Source organism: Balearica regulorum, chromosome 20 (assembly GCF_011004875.1).
Source record: "Balearica regulorum gibbericeps isolate bBalReg1 chromosome 20, bBalReg1.pri, whole genome shotgun sequence".
Classification (NCBI taxonomy): domain Eukaryota; kingdom Metazoa; phylum Chordata; class Aves; order Gruiformes; family Gruidae; genus Balearica; species Balearica regulorum.
The window spans coordinates 6,135,460-6,151,042 of NC_046203.1; the positions used below are offsets into that span (position 1 = coordinate 6,135,460).

General features: G+C 41.7%; 1 protein-coding gene across 25 annotated transcripts in view; it reads left to right on the plus strand.

Moving 5' to 3' along the window:
• Positions 1–3,669: 3,669 nt before the first annotated feature.
• The window catches only part of FNBP1 (formin binding protein 1), a 101,584-nt gene continuing 89,670 nt past the window's right edge, over positions 3,670–15,583 (plus strand). For all 25 annotated transcript variants that reach the window (XM_075772259.1, XM_075772260.1, XM_075772264.1 and 22 more), the window contains exon 1: positions 3,670–4,173. In XM_075772259.1, coding sequence (XP_075628374.1) covers positions 4,150–4,173 — 24 coding nt within the window. In that variant the 5' untranslated portion in view covers positions 3,670–4,149. The remainder of the gene's footprint in view (positions 4,174–15,583) is intronic.

Sequence of the window (15,583 nt, forward strand, 5' to 3'; positions counted from 1 at the left end):
CTGAAGATGCTTCTTAACAGCAATCAGGGATTTTTATGCCATGGATTGTCTGAACATTTTCATTTTATTCATGTAACTCTCCATCAACTATTAGATTATTATAGTTATGAAATTCCCCACTTACCTAGACTGAATGAAGTTAGAATTTATAACATGTTTACTTTCTTTGGCTATGCATTTTTCTACATTTTAACATATGTATGTTAAAAGATGCCTACGCTTAAATTTACATTCCTATCAATGTGCAAACTGTCTGCTGTCTGTAATGAATATTCTATAGCAGCAACTCTCATCATTACATTCATGTGTTTTACTGTAGCTTGCAGACAAGATTCACCTTGCTCTAAGCATACCATTCCTAGCAAGTAAGTTATTCTGAGCTGTGGTTCAACATATTTACCCTGGATGTATTTTTCCTTTATTCCTTCATTGTATTTTCATATGTACTCAAAGATCTAATTAAAACCCTTCACAGATTTTTTTTTTTTAAGCACATCATGGGCAACTATTGAGATTGGATGGAAGGCATCAGCAGTGTAAGGAAAACGTTGGCACAGGGGGAGGCTACAGGTACACCTCAGTACAGAGTGAAGCAGATTAAGCGTCAATTTGTTAACATACACCATGAGCCAAGACATGGGCATAGAGTAGCAGGGCTGGCTGTTTCCTGAGAGGCATAGAGTTAGAAGATGAACAGGATAACACAGGCAGCAGGGCAGGAGCCTCACCATTCATGGTCCAGTCCCACAGTCCCCAAGCAAGATGAGCAGAGCAGGCCTAGGGATGGCAGCTGGGAGCGGCAGGGTCCAGGTCATCAGGTGAGCTCACAGCAATGAGACAAGGCAAAGCTGAGGTGAGAAGTCAATCTGCAGTTCAGGTGATGGGAACCAAGGTCAGACACAGTTTGGCAAGAGCTGGACAGGCCCATAGGAGTGAAGCAGGTCTAAGATCAAGCCAGATGTAAGCCAGGTTCCACATCAACAGGATCCATAACCAGGCATAGCTGTGACTGAGCCAGAGACCAGCACCCCTACAACATTGCTCAAACAGAGACAAAACCCTCAGGCCAGAGCTTAAATGGGGCTCCTGGGTCCATAGGTAGAGGGTGTGAGTGGAGGCCAAAGGTGAGGCTGGTTAGGGCCATTAAGGTTTATCAGGTCTTAATCAGGCCTTAATTAGGCCCCTCTGGGCCCTGATAGGGCATTTAAAGAGAACCAAGGTCCCCTGCTGTGTGTCTGAATGATCTGTGTGGTGCTGTAACAGCAGAGAGGAAATAGCTGTGATGGCCTTAGGGAAAGGTGTGTCCTCTTCCTTTCCTGGTGCTGTCTCAGTCCCAGTGTATGAGAGGTTACAAGTAACATCTATGTTTCTTGTCTTGCATGTGGATGATTTGGGTAGAATTATAAAATTAAAAGGGAAGCAGCTGCAAGGGTGATAACTCCAAGGGGAAAAGGTGGGTCCCTTTGTATCCTGGAAGCTAGAAATGCCTGTACGTGTTCTGAAAGTTGTGATTTTTCTTGTTTTGCATAAGTAAATAAACCCCCCAAAAAAGATTTAGATTGAATTGTAGTTTAGGGATTTATTTTATCTTCTTTAAACATCCTCTGAATCATTTTGCAGCTAATCTGGCTGGTTTTGAGGGGAATTGGGGTTTCCTAAACAAAGTCCTGGCCTTCTAAAAAGGGAACTGTTTCTGGCTGGGCTTAGGATCTAGCTCTGGGAGTGGCCTGAATCATAACAACAGGAGAGGTAAACACAGAATTTACAGGAATGGGCCCATATCTAGATAACAGATCTGCAAGGTCTTGTTCTCAATGTGGCTGAGGGAAAACTCACCAGCTTCTGTGTTGCTTGGATTTGGATTGTGCAAATTAAGTAAAGAAGTGCTAGATAATATAATTTCAAAGTGTCATTTTGAATTATTCTTTTGAGCCATCCAGCATCTCCTTCAGAACCGAGGGCTCCTACTGCTCCCATCGTTGTTGATTACATTAGTAATTAGGGACCTACCAAGCTGCAGGCCCTGCTGTTTTGGGAACTGTACAGCTGAAAGTAATTATGTAAGTGGCAGTGCTTGTCTTGGAGAGTTTCAGGCTAAATAATACAGTCAAAGATAGGAAAAAGTCCCTTTCCAGAAACATCCTGAATGAATTTTATTTAACATTTGTCTTGAGTCTGTCCACACAAATTTTAGTAACTTTTCATAGGTTGTGGCATGGCTGATTCCAATGTACCATCATAATACAAAACCTGTATTTCTGGCCTTTATCTTTCTGCAACTGGTTAAGCATTTCTATCTTTCAGTGTGGACAGGTTTCCCTGCCTGTGCTGGTGTAACAGGTTTGCCTTGTTCCCCTCCCAGTTCTTTGTGCAAAAGGAAATTCCACAGCAAATTTACCTCAAATGATACTAATGCTGCTTTCTGTTTGGTCTCTGTACATTCTTTTTACTCAAGTATTTAAGGATTAACCTCTCAAAAAGTTGTGATGCAACTGTGTTGTTTGGACAGCAGGCTTTGGTGCCCCTTCACCGAGAGTCTGTGGAAGTACAAACCCTTGGAAGATTGTGGTTGAGCTTTAGGCAGCATGACAGGCTCAGATATTTAAATATGTTGGCAGCAGTAGGAAGAAATACTCTGTAAAATGAATTAAACAGCGTGTCTCTTAGTTGCTATAAAGTCAGTCCTTAAAAGTAATAACTTTTAATGATGAACAAAAGCATTGTCTGTTCTCTGCTTCCCTTCAAAGACAGTCTGTGTGAACAGTGGTATTCTACTCTTACTTTAAAATCCATTGAACTAGGATAAAAATAAATACAATTCAGTTATTAACATAACACTTCTCTTCATTGTTGTTCCAAATGTTGGAATTGCTTATTAAGTTATTCTTTTCTTGTCCTTTCTCATGCAGGTTAATAGCAAAGCATCAGCCCAGGAAGTGCATTAATCTAAAGGAGATAACGCTTGCTGTAGCAGCTGGTCAAGTTTTATCTTCTGACATCAAAAGGATCCTCACCCTCTATAAGCAGATATCTTTTCCTTCAGGTGAATAAATGTGCTTCCCTTTCTTTTCCCCCCATGTAAATCTTTCATGAACAGATGCAATAAATATCAGTCTAAAGCTCATTTTACATTTCTTGTAGCTGAAAAGCAGAAATGTAGAATCAGATTAAGTGACACAGCTCAAACAAATGCTGTTACAGAGGAAGATGAGCACAAAATAAATCTTACTTCTCTGGCCAGGAAACGGGCCATTTTCTGCAAGGCCTGCATAATTGCTACAATAACCAACATTTATGCAAAGGCAGATAATTCGGTTAATTTTCTGCTTGCTCGTTGAGCATGTTGGTGACAGATGGTGGATTTAATATTCCCGGATTTGGGTTATTTTTGATGTGTGTGTATATTTGGGCAGCTGAGTTTGTAGAAGTCAGAAGTCAGTTTTAAGGGTATGGGTTTCCTTCTCTAGGGTGGTTGCCCGCCTTCCAAATGGTCAGAACAGGAGCATTTGCTTAAAAACAAAAACCCGAAACAAACCGCTCCTCGCTGGGGGAGAGGGCGGTAAGAAACGGGGAAGCGACACCTGGGGCGGGCGGGGCTGGCGGCCAGGGCTGCCCTCCGGGCGGCGAGCACCCACTTCACCCAGCCGGCTGCTCGCACCTGCCCGCTCCGCACTTCAAAGCGGACACGGGGCGGGCTGAGAGCTGCCTACCGCGCCGCTCTCCCGTGCGGGGGGTCCGGGGCTGGGACCGGGCAGCGGTGCCGGGGCGGCAGCGGGGACCTGGGACGCGCTGACTGGAGGCCGCGCCTGCGCGGTGCTGGCCTCACCCGCCGTCACCCCCCCGCGGGCCGCGCCTGCGCAGTGCGCCGGAGCTGTCAAGCGCGCCCCCTCCACCCGCCCCGCTCTGCCACCGCCTCCCCGCGCGGCGCCGCTCGGGCCATTTTGCGGCGCGATGAGGCGAGAGCGGCGGTGAGCAGCGCTTGGCCCCGGCCCGCTCCGCTCTACACCCCCCCGCCTCGCTTCCCCCCGGGGCCCGGCCCTCCGTGCGCGGGGAGTGAAAGGGAAGGAAGCCCAGCCAGGGGGGGCAGAGAGATCCCGAACGCCCCCCGCCCGCCCCCTCAGCGCCGGCCCTCGGCGGCGCGGCGGAGCCATGAGCTGGGGCACGGAGCTGTGGGTGAGTGAGTGAGGGAGAGGGGGAACGAGGGAGGGAGCGGGGCCGCCGTTGCGGCGGTTACCGCGGAGCGCCGCGCCCGCCCCGTGTCATAACGGTCCGTGCGGAGGGGCCGGCGCTAGCCCCGCTGCGGTGCGGGGGGACGGTGTGGGGGGCCGGGGCTCCGCTGTGCGGGGCACCGCGGGGGAGTTCTTGCCCGGGGGCTGCTCCCTCCGGGGGAGGGGGATCTCTCCTTTCGAGAAACTTTTGCATGCAACCTTCACAGAGAAATCCTAGCGGAGAGTTATTAGTTTTATTTATTTTCTTCAATAAAATAATTTAAAAAAATACTCAACAGCACAAAAAGCGACCGTGGGTCTAGAGTGGAGGGAGGGTTTCGAGCAAAGACTGGGGTGGGTTTTGTGTGTGGCTTCTGCAGGAGGCTGGAGGAGAGGCTCCGAGGTGGATTTATATACAAGGGGGTCCAATTTCAGGAGAGGGAGCTGCAGGGAAGAAAAGCCAGATGATAAAATTTCCTTTCGCTGTCGTTAAGGGTTTTCTCTCCACGCTTGTTTCAAGGGACGGAGGGTTTTATTAAAAGAGTTTTTTGTTGTGTGTAAATAAGTACGTTTTAATGGTGGGGAGGGTTTCAATGTATGAAGCTCCTTGAATGTTTTTGAAGTGAACCTAGAAAGTGGGAAGTATAAATGCATTCGGTTTACATTACTGGAAAATATAGTACCGTTGAAAGGCATGAAAAGTGGGTAATAGGTATTTGAAATGGTCCCTTGCTAATCTGAGAAAAGAAGGGTAGGCAGAGAAGACAAGTCTTGAAAGGCAAAAGAGATATACATATTCAATCACAAAGAGAACATGATGCAGCCATGTTTGGCAGCGTGATGGTGGAGCATGGAGCAAAACCTGTTATTGAGGGGTTGTAACAGTGGACAGGAGACTGCAAGCAGTTGTAAATTTAATTGTGGGACATTAAAAATCTTTGGACAAATCTGTGCTCGGGAGAGGGGGAAGAGGAAAACGGAAATAGTGTTTTGAATGGAGAAGTCAAGAATGAGTGGCAGAGGGTCATTGGATTGCAAAGCACTGCAGGATTTTGCTCCTATATTCACGTTTGTGGCTAGTAACCAGTGCGAGTTAAGATGTACACATATGTAAGCTTTTAAACGGTCTCTGTACAGAAATGGTTATTTTAAATGTGCTAATTGCTGTCCTTTCTGGATGCGTTACTGGCAGACAGTTAAGTAAGCATCCCATTTTGCTGTGATATTGTAGTCACGTTACAGCTAGATCTAGTTACAACTAGACGGTAAATCAGGGAGCAGATGCTTACTGAGAGGTTACTGTGGTATATTTGTATATTCCAGAGAAAGAAAGGTGATACATACTGGTGAAATACTGTAGTGATGCTATATTGATTCATCAGTATGTAAACAGCTCTGCTGCATGGGAATTTTCTGGGAAAATCTGCAGTTGTCGTCTTTTTCTGCATCTTGGATGCTGTGGGGAGAGATGAAATAGTTTGAGTGGAATTAAAGTAAGAGTCAATATAACAATTTTGACACAGGAAAATAAATTCTGAATTCTCAAGATGGGCATAGTTATTTTTGCATTCTTAAAAGTATGCAAGTGATACTGAGATGTTTCTGCACAAGTAGTAGAGTAGTGCTTATAAATAGTTGTTTCTCTTTTATGTAATCCTTGCAGGTGTGTGTGCAGTTATATATTTGTCTTCTCTAACAGTTACAAACTCCTTTTGTAACATTTTTTTCCCCTGAAAATTTTGTTGGTGAAATTATTCTGCTTCAGTAGCATCGAAGTAATTTTTTTTTTTATGTCTTCAGTATAGTACTTTGAGAAGCGTAGCAGGTTACTGAGGAAAACGGTTGGACCAACAGATTAAATGATTCTAGATAAAAAATTGGCAGGAGTTGCTTGATTTTAAATTAGGCAGAGCTTTGAAAATGCATCAGTTTCTAGTGCTCTGGGAGTTTAGGCCAAAACACTGATTTCTTTCTCCCATGTTCTCCCTTTCACTGGGAAAGGAAACCACATGAACAACCTGTATTTAATATATGCTACCTCCCTTTGTTGGTCATGGGATGCTTTTTTTTTTTTTTTTAAAAACAAAATTACATTTCCATTTACCTTAGAACTTAGAGTATTTGTTTTTAAGAGTCAGGGAATAAGTATTTAGGAACAGGTGGTATAAGCAACAAATGCCTGTTTTACGATGTGACCGGTATATGATTTGATGGACTGAAAGTTGAGGCAGAACAAGTGTTTCCAACTGTAGTTTATAAATTTGAAATTTGCTAGAAAGATTAGCATTCTTTGACTTGCACCCTGTATCTCTGATGTGCTGATCTACCAGACTGGATGCATATTCATGATTCACCCCTTTAAATGTAGCAAAGGAGAAGTAAAATCGAGCTTGCTTTTTAGAGCATGTAGAATGTTAATGTGCATGGATTTATGTAGAATTTCTGTTCATTCCTGGGGAAAAAAAAGTTGGTTGCAGAAAGCCTCATACTTCAGAAGCAATAAAAATCCCTTCAGCAACGTGTAAGTTATTCCCAAGACAGACTTTTAGCCTTGTGCTGTGAATGTATTCTGTGCCTCTGGCTCACAAATCCTATTGCAAAGTTCCTGTTGATGTTTCACTTGAATCTAGACTTCCGAGTTTCATCTTAAGGTTGGCCCTGTGAGTGTAAATGGACCCATAGCCAGCAGAATTACTAGAGGTACTAATGCAGCATTTATATCATGTGTGAGGCTAAATGCTTGGGATAATGAGATCATCTGGGGCCTCTAAGCAATCAAGTGTTACAGAGCAAAACCTGAAGGTCTCATGTAACTGTGAGTTTCCTGTGCGTAAGCACGCTGTACGGGGTGGCAGCGGCTACTCTGTGGAGTTTGTCAGTCTACCCAACCCCTGCTGAAATCTGTCTCCCCATTATACTTGAAACATTCAGGAGCACGAGGAAGAAGAGGTGAGTGAAGGACTGAAGGACAAAGTACAGTCGTAGGACTGAATCACCAATTCAAGAGTAGCATTAAGGGCTAACAACTAAGAGAGTATAGTAGATACTTATCTCATGTCTGATTCTTGAAATCGGCAATGTAAGTGGTAAGTAAAGATTACGTGTACCTGTGTACAGACCCAACTTGTACCTTCAGTCAACTGTGTTTTGGGGACAAAGGCTGTAATAGCATACTGCGATGTTTTTCACCCTTTTTCTCTCTTGAGTAATGGGGAAGAACGTAGAGAATATTCTGAAGGGTGCTTTAGCTGGTAAAGTGATAGTGTGTGCTATGCTTCCCACCGGTGTCCTTTTGTGTGGTATGAAGCCTTTCAAGTAAGCGGTAGGAATTACATAGCAAACTGAGCTAAAACTAACCTTAGCACTTCGGTCCTTGTCTTTTGAGTGGAAAAAGCTGTGGCTGCATGGTTGGTATATTGATGGGAATGCACTGTCTTGATGACGAGTTTTGGTACAGTATGTAGTTTGGGGGAGCTACATGTAAATTTGTGGTTAAGTGGTCCAGGAAAAACCCTGTCTTTTCAGACAACTGTCACACTGTGTGGCAAGTGCAAGCTGTAAAGTGATTAAATGGGAGAAGATTCATCTCTCTGTTATGAATGTTTCAGAGGTGCAGATGCTGCGGGTTTGTTGTTGGGTTTTTTCCACATTCAATGTAAAGTTTAAAAAAAGACTAGGGAAGAAAGAGATTTAATCAGATTTTTCTTTGACTTTTGTGAAAAGCTGAGTGTCTGCTAACAGCTGTCACTGTCCTTTCAACCTGTGAGAAGGTGAATATTCTGTGTTTGCAAAGGACTTAATTTACGTCCTTACGCAAGGGGCTCTGTTGGCCAACTCCTCACGTGGCTGATACTTTGGGGACTGCGTCTTTTGTTTGTAGTGTGTTCCAGTATGCCTTAGTATAAAAAAATACAATGTGGATGTGGTTATTTTTGCCTTACAAAGTTCATTCCACTTATAAATGTGAATTGTCTCTGAACTTTTTTTATGGTTTAGTAAATTATTATTTTCAATAATAGCAATTTCTTAATTGACAGTATTAAAACAAGTGGGATTCTTATAGACCATATTTTTTTAATTAAGTCCTAATTGTCAGACAATGAAACACGGGTGCAACTGAGTCAAATGTGAAGGCCTCACTTGCTATCTGTAACTGATAAATCATTTCCTCTTTCAGTACTTACGTCTCTATTTCATCAGCAGAATTTGTGTTTAAACAGCTGTAATCTTGCATTTCTTAAATTTATGTGAATGCAGTATTGTTCTTCAATGGTATTTATAATGTATGGGTGTTGCATATAGTGGTGACTCACATTCGGAAACCGTCTGGAGTACCTAGGTGATTTTGACCTTGGTGGCATTACATACTGAGCGCAGTAGTCAAATGATCTTAGATAAAGGCTCTGTTCCTGCTGGCTTCTTCCCTATAAGAGGATCTGCAGAGCTGGATCTAGGTTTGATGTATTGATTCTTTTCTTAAGCCAACATCTAGTTTTATTGTATGCACCACTGTAGTTGATTGCATACAGTAGAAATCTGTGTGTGTGTGATTTCACCCATCCCATTCTCACCGGCCCCCACCCGCTAATTCTTTGGTCTTGGGTGTTAACTTACTCTCCAAGATTGAAAGGACAAGGAGCTGGTTTCTGATGGGACAAGGACATATGTTAGAAGTATTGTCTTCCATGATAAATCACAAGTTAACTCTGATTATCAGTTAAGAACTTCCATCACATAAGGTAATGGGCCTAACCTTCAAAGGTGGGTGGATGAATTGTTTGCAGCTTAGAAAATCTTCTTCTGTAGTGACAGCAAATGCTCTTCTGAAAAGTGTGGTTTATTGTAAATTGGCTGTGAATTGTTGCAACTTACTTGGCATCCTTCAGACAACTTCTAGAGGTGGAGCTGTGCATCCCTGACCCCTTTCTCTTTGTATTTAGTAGAATATTGGTTTCTATTTAGTAATGTGTTAAAACTGCTGTAGAGGCTGGAATTTCACCCACAAAAATATGCTCCCAGAGCAAGGCATCCTAAGCAAATACGATGAGAGGTTGAAAAAATAAGATGAGGTCAGGAATAAATGCATCATGTGTATGATTTTGGCTTGGTTATTCTAAGGCTCTTAATACAAGTTGTATACATAAAAATTGGAAATTGGCACTTCAAAGCAAAATACACTTTTCATTAGCGTAGTATTCTGCATAGTTGTTTGGACAGTTCTGAGGTAGCAAAATTGTCTGACACTAATATCTCCTCTTTATTTCACAGTGGATCACTCACTGTTTTAAGTGGTCAGCCTCTATATGCAGATGACTGAGTGAGAAATTGTTTATAGAAGTTGAGTCATTACACAGTATCTTAATTCAGCAGCGCACACCTTTGTGCATTTGCCCAGCACAGGATGGTAGTTCAGGCTGCTGCAGCCTGTAAGTTTGTGCATTTTAGAATTAGTACTATTGTAGTCCTTTTCCTTAGTTTAAAAGCAGTTGATTTTTAAACTTAAGATTTGTTGTGGTGGTAACTCCCCTGCTGCTCGTGGGAGCCATTTGGTAGGAGAATGGGGTTATGTGTGAGGTGCCTGCATACACCCCTTGGTATTTCCAGGCACCAGGAGTAGAAAGACTTCCTTCTGGTACCTAAAGGAGTTGCTGGGTCTTTAATGTATGAATGTCTCAGTAATTTCATTTATGATTCTGCTTTGCTTTAAGAAAGGATTTGTATAATACTGTCACTGACCTATTCTTGTATTTCCTATTATTAAAGAGTGGGGGATTTACGGTCTTTCAGCCTGAATCAAGACTGCAGAATATCTTTTTTTTTCCTTTCAGTCACAGGCTCTTGCCATTTGTATTGTGGCTGCTCAAGATCCCCCGCTTTCTTGAACCATATGGGAAGGCAGTCAAACATGAGACTATGTTTTTCTGGACTCTTTGCAGCTCATTAGTGTTACTCATGTTGTGAAACATTCTTTTAAAGCAGAATTTCAAAAGCCATACTCCACATGAAGAGTAGGAGCCACTGCTGCACTGTAACTTAATAACATGTGTTACATTATTGTCTTTGTTGATTGCTGGAAAGGTAACCTGCTAATGAATTTTTGGAAATTCACTTTCATCCTGTTTGAAATAATGCTTCTGAGATTAGTTATAAATTGAATCCAATCCAGCCGTCAAAATCCAGTCCTCTGAGTTTCCTTAGTGTTCATATAAATATTTTAAAATAACTTCCCCCTTCAGTATAATCATATGCTTTTCAGATGAAACTTCTCTTCCTTCTTCCACCCCTAGAAACTCTGCTTTTCTATTTCACTTTTTTTTTTAAACAATAGCTGGTTAAATTGGTGAGAGGAAAAACACTGTTGTCTCTTGGCATATTGCAGTCTTTGTCCTCCTTTTTAATCAAAGACTTTGGCTCTAAAATGCAAAACAGGGAAAAGTAGTATATATGTTGTATGTATGCACATATGTATGTACAGGATATGATGGGTTTAGTCTTTCTTCTAAAGCACATGTGGTGGGGTGATTTGAATTCCTTTGGAAGTTTTACGTGATTGTTTTGTCTCCGTGTTATCTGGATAACCTTAGTAACCTGGTCAATAATTTCTTTTGGCTCAGTTGATTAAGAAGGGTTTGTTGGCATTATTAAATAAAATGTTTCTTTTTGCATCTAAAAATGGACAAACAGTAGATGGGGTTTCTAGATTCCTCACAGCAGAGCAGTGCAAGAATGAAATGTTGATTGCATGGTGTTCATTGCTGATCACTGAAGCAGACATGCACGTTGTAAAGCACATAAAGAAGCAGTTCTCTTGCTATGTTGTCCTTAATTTATTTGGGGAAAAGTCCATTTAATTGGGAAGACAAGCAGAACAACAGCAGCAATCCCCCAGACACTCTCAGAAACCCAGTAAAGCACTAAAACTTGGAACGGAGTCTCTCAGGAATTAATGCCTGGTTTAGAAGGATGGTCCCCAATGAGCTATCAAGTCATCCAGATAGTCCTTGATCCCAAGGAAATGCCGTAGTGGATTATCATTCTTCCTGTTGTAGCTGCAATAACGTAGGTTTCTTGTGTTAAATATGTGTCACTTGGCTGTCTCTGGTACAATATTTTTCAAGTGCTGCTGCTTGGTACCTAAAAAGGTTTTAAAGCAGATCCTTGAATTCTACCATTTTAGTTTAGTGAGGCTGGTATCAGTGCTATTAGCATTTATGGATCTGAAGGGGAAAGGGAGTTTGTAGTGTTTAGACTTACTCTGTGAACAACAGGTACAATTTGAGGTAAATTACTCATTTCATAGTTAAAAATTTTACTTTCATTGAACTGAGTCTGTGGATATGCAGATAAAGAACTACTACCTCTGTGACAGGAGAACGATCGTCTTGCAGAGATACTGTATTTCAGATTAGTCAGGATTATTCAGTTGTTACCAGGGCCAGTGTCTTGCACATACTAAACATGATGCCTCTTCGATTTTGGGAAGCTGTAGTGCTGCTATTCATTGGAGCAGGGTTCTGAAATTTGGCAGTCAATAGCTGTTGAACAGGGAGATGCCTTCTGCTGTTCTTGAGAAAATCTGCCCAAATTAGGCAAACTTGTCTTTGGAAAAATACCACTTTGCAAGTACTCAGTGAAGATACTAGTGCCAAAGTCTTCAGCAGTTCCAGTGTGTGCTGAGTACGTTTTGGCCTTGGAGGGGTTTTTGTGGGGCAAGATGATGCAGTCACCCACAGAATAATTGGAACACGCCTCAGTCCAGTCCTTGCAAGAGTGTAGCCAGACTTTCCATGTCATGGCTGCTCAAGGTCAGGGTGGAGTCTGGCAGCCTCTTCTGCCCTCAGATGTGAGGGTCTAGACTGTATTTTGAAAGAATAGTGGTGGGTCAGTGAGTTGGGAGAAAGTGGGCTACAGCTAGGAGGAAAAGGGATGAAAGGTGTGGCTGCACTGAGTCGTGCTAAAGGTTCATCTGACCTCTTATGCTTCCTTGATGGTAGCAAACTGGTGGTTCTCTTGTTATACTCACCCGAGGGTGAGGAATGGGGGAAGAGATGCTGTGGTCAGAGAGGAACCTTAGGTGATTCAAGAGACCAAATGTGGTGGGGAAGGAGTGGAGCTCAGACTAGGATCTAGTTACAGAAACTTGGAGCTGCTTGTCTAGGAACTGTTCCTGTAATTGGAATGCCAAGAATGATGGAAATAGGGTTGTTTGAGGAGAGACAATTCGAATTAGCAGTTCTGATAGTGAACTCGGGGAGCATGAGAGAACTGGGACTAACTGGGTAAAGGAAACAGCAGAAATGAGCTCAGAGGAGAAGAGGAGTTTAAACATACAAAAGGCAAGGAATCAGTAACAAGGAAACACCGTGGATAAAAAGCCTGTGGGGAGAGCAGGGTTGGGTTCTGGGTAGGACAGGTGGGATTGTGACTCGCTGTCAGACAGGATGTGTGATGGGATTAGTGCATTAGGAATGGCAAGTCAAGAGTTTGATGGGATCAGGAGAAAGTGTAGTGGGTGTGCAAGGGGAAGGAAGAAGCTTGAAGCAAAGGATGAAGATTAGATAAGAAATACAACAGAAAAATAATGAAGGGACCTAGCAGTCCACTTTTGCATGCTCGGCTTCGTAGCGTTGCTATTTTTATGTGGCTTTTTCCCTGTAATATTTAAGTAGAGTTGACTTACTGGTTTGAATGTATGTACGTCAATTTCTGTGGTTGCATTTTGCATCTTTACTCACTATGGAAGAATATTTGACCACATCCCCAACTGAGAGCTTTATCCAGAAGTGTGTGCACTGCTGTTTTTCATCCACTCGTTCTTGCAGAAAACTTTGAGGAATTGTTTAGCAAATAAGTTTAAAATGCATTTAGATAATGTTTTTCACTCTGCATTATGCTTTCGCTTATGCAGAGATAAATGCTTTAACACATTTATCTTGTATTTACAAAAGGAGAAAAAATGATTGGCATGCAGTAGTGAGTGAATGGAAGTGTGTTTTCTCAAACAAAAGTTAAATGGGGAAGGGAAATATTTCTTGCCCTCTTGAGGGCTGTTGATCTGTCAAATGTGGGTCTTACAGGAGTGGCATTCATTAAGAATGTGTAACTAAGGTTTTGCTGTAGTAAAAGAAAAACTGGCAGTGGATGAACCAGGAGAGCTGTGATAGAGCACTACATAAATATTTTTTCACCTATCCTGCTTCTCTCTCCCAAGTATAACAGTCTGAGATACTTTTGCTTGTGTGTTGTCACTGGAAAAGCCTAAAAATAAGTGGTGAGAGGAAAGGGTTGTGTGTGCTGATCAAGAGCCTTTATTTCCTTACAACTCTTTGGAGTTGTGAAACATCTGTGTTTCTCAGAGGATGCTTTTTGGCATATGTTCGTAACTTTAACATGTAAAAGATGAAAAACTGCGTAGCAAAGCTTTACTTCAGTTTTTAATGTGCAGAATAACTTTAAGCAAACATTTCAGTAGTGTATATATTGGTTAGTAGTTTGTTCGCTCCTTTGCTCGAATACACTTGTCATCAGCTGATCAGAAAGGCTACATCCTCCTGAAGGACAGCCAGCCTACCTACAGTGGTCAAGGTATTCAACACTTACAATTTCGGTTTTCAGGTAAACCGTGCAACAATAAAGTTTAAGCTAGGCAAATGCCTGTCCTTTAGGTAATGAGAATGCATATCACATGACATGTGTGACTGGGTTCTTATTTAAATCAGTGCCCTGGGGATTTACAGCCTTATTTTTGGAATGGGGCGGGGTGGGGAGAGAGATAGCTAGGTTCCAACTCTATTTAAAGACAAAATAATGTTTCTCTGGCTGTGTGGCTGCATGCAGTCTTCTAAGATGCAATGAAGTAGCCCAGGAAACAACCCTGGAAGGGTGGAAGCATGCATCCATTCCTGGTAAAGCATGATCTGAACTGTGAGCACCTCTACACCTCCTCTTCTGGATAATTGTGGGCTGTTTTCTTCTTTTTGCATTGTGGCTTTTGCTCTGATTCTTGTCTGCGTCATCTTTATACTTGTGTTCTGTATAAAACTGTTGAAAGCTCCTTTTCCAGAGGATCGGTGTGATAGTTTCATGTCAATCTTGAAATAGGAAACCTGTAATTGTTGGAAGAAGACAATTTTTGCAAGAAATGTGCTATTGTGAAACACATGCACCTAATTCAGGCATCTTTGGAGATGAGTTCTGCATAGTTGTTGATGCTTCAAAAATACTTAGTCTTGAATAGAAAGCCTGTGTATCATAGTGCCAACATTTAATGTTTGTGGGAGTGTGTTGAATTGTTCCAGCTAACAAAAGGCTTTGAGCTAAACAATACAAATATAAATATTTCACTTGGTTATTGGCAGTTGAGTTGAGGTACTTGATGGTTAGGAACAGCATGACAAAGTAGTGCGGTCCATTCACACAAAGGTTGGGAGATCTTTTCTTTTGTATGATATGTATGCTTTTCATGTGTACGATTACAGCAATTTGTATTGACTTGAATGTGTTGTTGGCTTGGTATAGGAACAAAAAAAAATCTGTAATATTGATAGAGTAGTAAAAAGCTAGAATCCATGCTTCTTGGAGTTGAACAAGCAAAAAAGTGTCAAAATAGCAGAAATTCAGAACCTATTTTATAATTAGAATGCAAGAATTAAGTGCTTTTTTTCTTTCTTCGTGGTAGATTGGCACATACAGTGTTTGGAAGTTGCTGGTCAGTGGAGCAATATTGATTTCCCTCTGGGGGCAAGGCATTCATCTAACCTTCTCAGCAGGGAGTGAGATTGATTCCTTAATCAGAATAGCAACAATCCATTCTGAAGCTTCTTCAAGGTATTAGGGCTAAATTAAACAGTCTGGGACTAATGTATAAGTCCTAATGCACTTCAAGAGACTTTCTTGGATAAAGAGAATCTTGAAAATAATCAGAAGATGAACCCAAAACTAAAAGAAAAAAGCCACAGGCTCAAAAAAAGTCCCCTTAAAAAAGGGGACTGTAATACATTTTCTTTGTGTGGTGCAGTGCTTAATGCTCATATTCTCTTAGGGCAAAAAAAAAAAAAAAATGAACTATATAGCTCTATTCATGGCATTGCATTTATAACTTGTTTTCTCTCCTTTGTGTATGTGTTCTATAGCTGTTCCAAAAATAAATGTGGTCACAAATATTAAATTAGTAGAATTAAGCATCTTAAAGCCAGGAAATCCAGTTTTTTAACAATAGTCACTACTGAGGAAATGTGGGTTCCTATGCGTATTGTATTATGTATTAATTTTGCAAAATTTTGAGACTGTTTACTTGTGTGCAGTAACAGAGGCTACAATTATGCATGAATTTATTGAGGATAAAAATGTCATGGTTGTGTTCAGCTTTTCTAGAA